At 45.1% G+C, this 9605-nt stretch overlaps 1 protein-coding gene across 1 annotated transcript in view; it reads left to right on the top strand.

Annotated features, from left to right (window-relative positions):
• LOC107113517 (E3 ubiquitin-protein ligase RNF182-like) overlaps window positions 1-9198 on the top strand; it is a 19532-nt gene extending 10334 nt beyond the window's left edge. The window contains exon 2 of the mRNA XM_015414853.1: window positions 8457-9198. Within this exon, the coding sequence (XP_015270339.1) occupies window positions 8457-9198 (742 nt within the window). The remainder of the gene's footprint in view (window positions 1-8456) is intronic.
• Window positions 9199-9605: the final 407 nt, after the last annotated feature.

Below are 9605 nucleotides of genomic sequence, written 5' to 3' on the forward strand. Positions count from 1 at the left end.
TTTAAGATAGCTGGTGTCTGCACAATTCTGACTTTGCGCTTCAGGCACTACGATGTCTTGGACTGCCCATATTCGACTTTCATTTCAAAGCAGTCTTTGTGGAATCTCAAAGCAAAATTCTAAACACACTTTTCCTGAGAATGGATGAAAATTTCTGCGCTGGACATAATGGTGCAACTCATGCGCTATATTACACTTGAGCAGATACTTCAAATCAAATTAGATATCTATCTGCTAACGAGAGAAGTGGCATTATGGACACGGATGGCACTCTGCTTGAACTATGGTTTCCATGAGCTTTATCTCACAATGCCTTTAGATTTTTTGCTTTAATTTGCCATCTCTCTTTTGATAAAAGAAATATTCTATTAAATATACTTCTACCACTACTTACAGCCAGTCTGGTTCAGTGGTTAAGACCACGGACTCTAATCCGGGAGAACCAGGTTTGATTCCCCACTTCTCCACATGCAGCTGCTGGTGTGACCTTAGGTCAGTCATATGTTCTTTCAGAGCTGTTCGCTCAAGAGCAGTTTCTGTCAGAGCTCTCTCAGCCCCACCTACCTCACAGGGTGTCTGTTTGGGGAGGGGAAGGGAAAGGAGATTTGTAAACTGCTCTGAGACTCCTTTGAGTAGTGAAGGGCGGGGTGTAAATCCAATCTCCTCCTCCTCCTGCTTCTACTTTCACTAGAATGGTAAACTAGCTCTCCTTTGGGGTTAAACAGTGAAAGGCATGCTTTAACTAAGACTTATTCAACTGCTCATTCCACTCCCCCTACAGCTGTGATCAGAATTCTCTCAATCTAAAAGATGATTCTCTTTTGCCAAGCTTTGTTAATTGACTGCTTTTGTTTCCTGCCTGTCAAAAACCTGTCAGTCTGGGACTTCGTCAGCCCTTGCTGGAAGATGTTATTAAATCAACAGCCACATGACCAGTGATTCACTTTGGAGAGAATTATTGAAAGCTCAATTCGAGTTAATCGCTTCTGAGCGCTTCGCTTCCCTTCAGAAAGATGCAGTTAGTAGTCAGGAGAATGTTCAAGCTTAGCTGTGGGCACCAGCAATAAATGATATCCTTCAAGGACTTGTAGACCGGGAGGGGGAAGCTAGGGGAGTAAACAGAGCCAGTTGAAAGGAGGTGTTTAGCATTTTCAATCCAGCAGAGAGGCAGACCGGTGAAAACGGTTTGAGCACAGCAGATGGGGCTCTTAGGCAGAACATATGTCTCCATCTGCCCTCGTTTTGCCAGCCCAATCGAATTGGTTTGTTTGCTTTGACTGACTTATCTTTTCTGCTGCAGCACTTGGTCAAGGGTTCCGTGCCTGTCTTGCAGCAGCCGCTGGAGGTGCCTTATCTCTCGCTGGTACTGAGCAGCCTTCACAGCAAATTCCTTTTTCTGTTCTGTCACTTTGAGGGAGGAATCTTCAAGCCTCTCCATAGCCGTCTTCTTATACCCCTGGGAGAGTTGGACCAAAGCACACTTCAGAGCCATTTCTGGGAATCTGTTCGACGGACAGGCTATAATCCGTGGGAAAGATGGTTCTCTCCGTGTGTGGCTTCCTCCTGAAACCACGGGTGCTTTGCTTAAAAAGAACAAATCGGGTAGGTTTGGAAGGGACTGGATCTTCTTAAAGCATTTCTAGTGCATGTACTTGCCACTGTAGATTAGCAAAGAGTCAATGAATGGGTATACTGTGCTTTTTTTAAAAAATGCCTCTCTTCTTCAAAGAATATTGTAAGCCAAATAGATTTTGCATGCCAGGAAAGTCAGCCAGATGTTGAGCACATGTTGCTTACCCACAAGTTCAAGCAGTTTAATTATCAACAGATATAGAAAGAAATACTACTGAATGGTGTGAGATCTGTCATCTTAGCAACAGGAACAAAAAGCAGCAACAACCCACATTCTGTATATTAGTATGCTTCCTATACAATTAACAGCTTTGCTTGATTTATCTGAATTACTGGATACATTTTTTCCACTTCTCTCTTGCCTTAGAAATGCATATGTAAGCGCCCAAAAGTAGACCTTTCAAAATCCAAAGTGCCCAATTGTTTCATTAGGGTTAGTGCTTTGTTTAAGCAGATGGCTTTGTGAATTTTACTTCTGAATGAAAGCACTGCTAAACATGTAAGAACAAGCACCAAGTGAACTTCACCTAGGGAAACGTTATTTGTCAGTGAAAAAAACTTAATCTACATTTACAGGACGAACTGTTGCACAAAGGTAGTTTTGAGGGGGCTTTGTCCTTTTCTTTCTGGTTAACCTGAAAATTAAAAATCCTAACAAAGCTCTCTTTCTAACAGTAATGTCAAATGTATCAATTAACAAGTATTCTAACTAAAGATTCTTGCCTTAACTGAAGAATTAATACCCAGTGAAGTTGGGAAAATATATTTTCCAAATTCAATTCTGATATTCTAGTATAAAGTGGGGGAAACAGGATTTTAAAGAAAAGCAACCTGGGCGAAACTTGGGTTGAAATCCCCACTCAGTCACGTAGCTCTCTGTGGCCAGCCACTCTCTGTCTCTCAGCCTAGCCAACTCCATAGGGTTGGTGAAAGGATCAAGTGGAAGAGGTGGAACCACAAATGCCGCCCTGGTGGAGGGAGAAAAATGCGACAGACACAGAGAACAGGAGAAGTTTTTTGTTCTTTTCTGGTTTGCAAAAGTTCGTGTACGCTTAATACGTCCAGACATTACTGGTATTTTCGCTCAGGGACCATGTTCTCTAGAATTCCATCCTCTACTGCTGCAGCTTTATTATCCATGAGCAGGGAGGGTGCACTGTTGGCCGTGGGGCAATGGTCTATCCAAAAAGCTCAGTGTAATGGCCTTCTTTGGAAAGTTTAATTCCCAACTGGTAAAAATAAACCATTCAGAAATTTGTTCTGAGTACTTAACAGAGTTCTAAACTTTATATGAGATCAAGCAGTTTTGCTGGTTTGTCTTCAGAAGTTGACTACTGAGTTCCTGATTTAAGCAGAGGTAGAACTAAGGATGAGCAGCCTACCAGAAATAGGACTGTGCCCTTAATAGCCAGGGAGAAAAAAGGTACCTAAGCAGGTGCAGCTTATTTCAGACCTGCAGAGGATTGAAAAGCCACTGGAGTTCCTTGTTCTGTCGAAATACAAAAGGTTGCTGTACACGGTTGACCAATTCTGATTGTGTATGTTTCACTGTAAGGGTCCCCGCATGTATATCACTCCCCCCCCCAGTCTACAATTCAATGAAATCGTCGTCTCTTGCAGCTGAGAATGGAAGTAAAACAAATGGCCTGGGGAGGAAGGGAGGGAGGGAGCTGAATATCTAATATACTATCTTCATATGCTCTCTGGCATTTTATATAATGTTGCTCTTCTGAGTGATCTCAGATTGATGCTTCTGTGGGCGTTCCATCCCCTTAAGTTTTATCGTCTTTATCCGGAAAACGGCTCTCAATCTTACAGAGGGCAGCATGGGGTAGGAGATTAGGAGAAGAATGCTTGTCTAAAATAGCATGTGTCACTGAAAAACTCTAAAGGAAAACAGATGAAGAATTGCTTCAATTATACTCTATGGTCAGATGGCCGCATAAGACACACACACACAAAACTGTTCAGCTTTCCAAATATACCAAGCAGATGTGTGCGGAGCTGAGAAGCACTTCATCCGTTCAGACTAGCCTGCAATCCCTAATGGAAACTTGTAATGTTTACAGTACAGAATCATGCTCCATTTTATCACCTAGAAGCACACAGCTGTCTGGGATGCTGGGAACCAGAAATAAAACTGAAGCCATATTTGGCTATGTTCCAGCACTTCGCACAATGATAAAACTCGTAAATACTGAGGGAAACATAAGCGACTGATTATGGATGTCTGCCCTAGTTGACTAGTGAGGAAGAAAGGGAACTTTCAATGCTTTCCATGGAAGAGGAAGTCTGTTGTTCTTCTTCATAGTCTTGCAAAGCCTTTGAGAAACACTATAACACGATAACTGCAGCTAGTAAAGGTAAAGGTTCCCTTGCTCGAAAGCCAGTCGAGTTTGACCCTAGGGTTGCGGTGCTCATCTCCATTCCCAAGCCGAAGAGCCAGCGCTGTCCGAAGATGTTTCCGTGGTCATGTGGCCGGCATGACTAAACACCAAGGCGCACGGAATGCTGTTACCTTCCCACTGAAGTGGTACCTATTTATCTACTTGCAATTTCTTGCTTTCGAACTGCTAGGTTGGCAGGAGCTGGAGCTAGAGATGGGAGCTCACTCCGTCATGCGGCAACCCGGGTCTCGAACTGCTGACCTTCCACAGCCTGCAGTTCAGCGTCTTAACCACTTGAGCCTCCGCAGCTCCTTAACTACAGCTACTGATGGACAAACTCTTTTTTCTTGCATTCCGTTTGCTCATGCACAGGAGATTTCATCCTGGAAAGCAGCTATCTGAATAAGGTAGCAGAACTGAAGATGCCTCTTCTTACAACCTTGATACAAGGGGGAGGGAAAATTGAGGGAGAAGACTTCCTTTCAGATAATCAGGATTCCGAAGACTGTAAAGATCAACATCTGCCATTTAATCCGTGTCCAGAAACTGACCTGCAACAAATGCAGCCTTTCCAAGACCCACCAAATTTAGTCTCTGCATCACATTTAGGCTGCATCCTGCTCACTCCATTTGGGGCTAGCTGAAAGTTTTTTGACAGTAGTTTAGTCTTGAGGTTACACCAAGGAACTTTCTTGATAAATTTAACAGAATATCTTCTGCCCTTTTCCATTAATATTATTTAGAACTCTTTTACCCCGCCATTCCCACAACATAGTTAATTAGTGCAGTTGACAAGCATGCAACATAGCATACAAAAGTCACACCAACCAGTACCAACAATCAGCATCAAAGCTGTGAAACGATAAAATACCCACAGACCAAAACCCCAGCAGAAAACCTTCAACAATATATTATCAATTAACAGAAGGCCTTCTGGAACATAGCTCCATTGCAGTGATACAGAAGGTAGCCCTTTCATCTCCCCTAGCTACCTGTTCTAAAGGCCAGGGTGAAGACTGAAAAAGGCCACAGCCCAGTTGAATCTAGACATGGTGGAGGATGTGTCTTCCAGCCCAGGATCCCTGAAGCCAGAGCCTAAAAGCACAGAAAGCCAGGCCTGACCAGTCTAGAAGCTTTATGCTGCCTGGCAGTTACAGGGATTGGCGCTGCATCTCCCTACTCTCTTCTGTCCCTGAGGAGTGTTCGAGGCCCGAGCACGCCATGAGGTTCCCCGTTCAGTCCTCAGGAACTCCTGACACTATCGATAATGACACTTTGCATCTGGAACAGGGAGAGGGTGGCAGGACAGGAGGCAAGCATGGGAGGATGAATTAAAAGACAAAGCAAAGTGGTCAGGTGAGGGATTAAGAGCACCCTGGAAACTGGCTGGATCCACTCTTAGGCTTTGTTCAGACATCACAACGTTGGAAAGAATTTTCAGCCTGGTGTGGATCTCAGGCACGTGGGTGTCCCTCGCCCTCACTGCAGGAAGGACGTAATGAACTAGCTGGGATGCATCCTGCTATTTGAACAGTATCCTCTTTGCCACCCAGTCAAAAGCCATCCATTCTTTCCAAGGATACTCCATGTTTTCCACATGTAAAAGTGGAAACAATTCTAAATCACTACCATTACTTTTTTCTATACTTTCTTATGCCATTCCCCCCTTTCATATGCTTTTATAATTAATATAAACAAGTTCGTTAACCTCTCTGGGCTGCAAAGCCTGTCTATTTGGTCCATATTTTATACTTGCTAACGTAAAAAGACACACTGTATTGGGGCATCAATAACATCCACATCCACACAAGACACACAGTTGTTGGTTTTCTTTAGGTTTTTGCGATTGCAAATGTATGCAGATTTCATCAATAGACTATAACTTATACGAGTAATCAACTGAGGGTTATTTAATTGGGCAACAGTACTAGGTGACATGAATGTTCACCAAAGAGCAACGTTTGAACAGCAAAATGAGAGGTGCGGGGGGTGATGCCAGGTTTGCCACCTCTGATGAATTAGACATACAGTGGCCCTGTTCTCACGAGGGGTTTTGGGTCGGGAGTGGGCCGGATCGGGGGCGCAGCAAACGGGCGTGATCCCACCGCAACATCTGGGAAGTGTTGCGGGCCCGTTCCCGATCCGGCCCTTCCCCCGACAGCCCCGCAGCAAACATGACCACCTACCTAGGTGGTTCATCCGGTAGGTCCGCATCACGGCTGGCCGTGGGATCGCCGGCGCGTCTTGCCGCCGGCGCATCCATGGCCCCCGGCCGAACTGCGCATACTCACACATGCGCAGTTCGGCAGCCTCCCCCTCCCACTCGTCTCTTCCTCCCCGGCATCTGATCGTGCCGGGGAGCAACGGCGCGTGGCCCACGGGATTCGTGGGATCCCGCCTGCAGCGTCTCTATTTTGGTGCAGCTCTAATTAGCCGCACTTTGACCGGTTTCCCTGCCGTGTGGCAGGGACCAGTAATATCTAACACAGTGAGGCTAACTCTTTTTCAGGGAAGGGAAAGGAACTTTCTGGATTTACTTTCTGCTTTCTAGGACACAAAGCTGATTTCTGAAATAATACTGTAAGCAGACCTCCTCGGATTCAAGCTGCAGAAGCATCCTAGCTATAGAAAACTTGATAAACGCTTGGTCTTCTCACTGGAGAGCGGCATGCAGGATGGCTAGATGACATTCTATATTCTGAAACAGCCTAGCAAAGTAAAAGTTTGTGGAAATGGTATTTGCCTCTATATAGCAGGAAATACACATGGGGAAAAATGCACTTTTCAGGCATTGCATCGTGCTCTGCCCCCAAGATCGTGCCTGTGTGCAGATGGGGGCAGAAGAGCGTGTAAAATGCACGGAAGCATGGTTCCTTAGGAACAGGGAAATGGAGAACAAATTTATTGGGTAGAGCTCTAGTATGTTCGGGTACACATATGCAGAGGTCAAATATATGACTACCCAGATACTGTAAAGAGCTAGCTAGCTGCAGAACTGAGATCTGAAATTTTGCCATGAAGTTCACTGGATGTCCTTGGCCCGGTCATTCTCCCTTATCATAACCCACTGCAAAGTGTTGTGAAGACAAAGAGGTGTGGGAACATCAAGGCCGTAGCCAGGATTTTTCGTTTTGTGGGACAAACATTTTTTTTGTGGGGCACCTATTGTGCTTATACTTAAAAATAATAAATAACTGGAGATTTTAAGAGTGGAGCCTGAGGAGGACGGGGTTTGGGGAAGGGGAGGAACTTCAATGGGATAGAATGCCATAGCGTCCACCTGGAGATCAGGCGTAATGCCAAGGGATCTCCAGCCACCACATGGAGACTGGCAAACCCAGGAGATAGAGATCGGCTTTCCCTCACCATCACCAACCCCCTCCCTGCCATGGAAAGTTATGGGAGATAGATTGGCTTCCCCACCATCACTAACCCCCCCCACCCTTCTGCCATGGTAAGTTATGCGAGAGAGAGAGAGAGATTGGCTTCCCTACCACCATCACCATGCCTTCTCTCTCTCTCTCTCCATCCCTAGCCTGCCCCCCCCCCAAGCAGTGGGGAGGCTGGGGAAGGGAAGCCGCCCTGCTGCTTCTGGTCAGTTTCACTCCCCGATACAGCTGTTAGATTTAACAGCTGATGGAGGGAGTGGAACTGACCAGAAGCAGCAAGGCAACTTTCCTTTCTTTCCTCAGCCTTGCTAACACTGCAGGGCTAGGCACTCTGGGGTGGGGTGTGTGGCATCATCAAATGGTGGGGCCCCAAAATGCCCCACCATGGCTAAAGGCCTGAGGAACATTGCGGTTGCTGCACTGGACTTCTTGGCCCTCATAATTTTTTTTTAAAACTACATAAATACACCCTTCAGAGGACAATGACCAAACTTCAATACTTAGAACCCAAATTCTGCCTTCACACTGGAGGAAATTTGCACTAGGCCTCCCTCAGTAATTTGGAATTTCAAAGTACTGCATTTGGGGGAAAGTATATTTCAATACTAGAAATAACATGTGAGATAGCAACTTAAGAAAAAAGGTTTTCAGCTTGTTATTATTGTTTTGTAAAAACTGGTACAGAAAGGTTAACTTGGACACAAGACCATATAAGGTTACAGGTGTTCAAGAAGACACAAAGAGCAAGCACTAAATGCACCTATTCTGTCTGTATGAGAAGAAATTTATCGTAGCTTCATTTTGAGAAGCAGGATATAGAACAAGTCAGGTTCAGGTAATTTTTAAGAGAATTACACAGAATGGAAAATGGGATGCTTATAACAGGAAGTGATAACTGATTTTAACCACTGAAATCTTTCTTAACTACTGCTACCCATTTCCCCTGTGATGAAATTCAGCTACCGAATATACTCTAGAGAGAAGTTACCACCAAGCAGGCTTATTAAGAATAAGCAAGAACTTACTACTGTTCTGTCTTCTTTTACAGTGTGCCTAATTTAAAGATGAATTATCCTCAGACAGAGGGGGAAGAAAAAGTACTGAATGATGAGCTAGAATGTAAAATCTGTTATCAGAAGTTTAACGTTCACAGCCGGAAACCCAAGATCCTGGATTGCCTCCATAGGGTGTGTGCTAAATGCCTGACAAAAATCCTCCACATGGGCGATGGCTCCCTGTGCATCAGCTGTCCCTTCTGCCGCCATGAGACCGAACTGCAGGAAGAGGAAGTAGAAGGGCTCCCCGACGATACAAATGTTATGTACAAACTTGTGGCCAAGGAAAAAACAGCATGGAGCTCAGACTGCAAAGAAGTGGTCTTGACACCCAAGAACCTGGATTCCTCGAGTCCTTCTCATGGGTCCTCAAACTGCCTGGTGATCACCATCATGGAAGTGCAGAGAGATTCCACGAGGACTCCCAGCCAAAACACTCTATCGGATTACTACACTGACCACAGCCTTGACTCAGCATCTGTAAACTCTCACAGCCATCTCGATCAAGACATTTTCTCTAAACTCTGTAACCACGTCCCCAGAATACTAGTGTGGCTCCTGGGGGTTTTCTACTTTGGCTCTTTGCCACTTGGAATCTATTTGTTGGTTATTCAGAAAGTGACCCTTGGGATCGTCTGCGTCAGTCTTGTTCCATCCAGTCTGACAGTGTGTCTCGTGTATGGCTTCGGTCAATGCCTCTGCCAGGGAATGTGTGACTGCTCGTCTAGAAACTGACACTTTTTAAAATTATAATTTTGGACACTGTTAACTATAGATCTTCAAAAGTATGGGCTATTGAAAAGGTCCCAGGGTGCTTTTTCAAAAACTATCTCACTATAACAAGCCAACAAACAGCAAACATTGTGACAACAAGATATCTATCTGCAGATGCTGGTGCCCAATAGTCAATCACCCTCTCCCTACATCTGGTCACGCTTAGTGTGACCAAGACATGGAGCCTTGAGGGGGTCAATGACACCCCTTAAATTCCAAAGGACAGTGTAAATCCAGTGACCTGGGGCTACAATCTGACACTTTGCACGACTCTCTTTCTCCCTCCAGAGGCTGCCCTCACCAGAAAGGGTGTATGTCTGGGGGGGGGGCTGTCAAATCCTATTCCAACTAGAGATGGGAAGGCTCGG

This window comes from Gekko japonicus, unplaced genomic scaffold (genome assembly GCF_001447785.1).
Source record: "Gekko japonicus isolate JY-2015 unplaced genomic scaffold, Gekko_japonicus_V1.1 scaffold1649, whole genome shotgun sequence".
In the NCBI taxonomy this organism is placed as follows: domain Eukaryota; kingdom Metazoa; phylum Chordata; class Lepidosauria; order Squamata; family Gekkonidae; genus Gekko; species Gekko japonicus.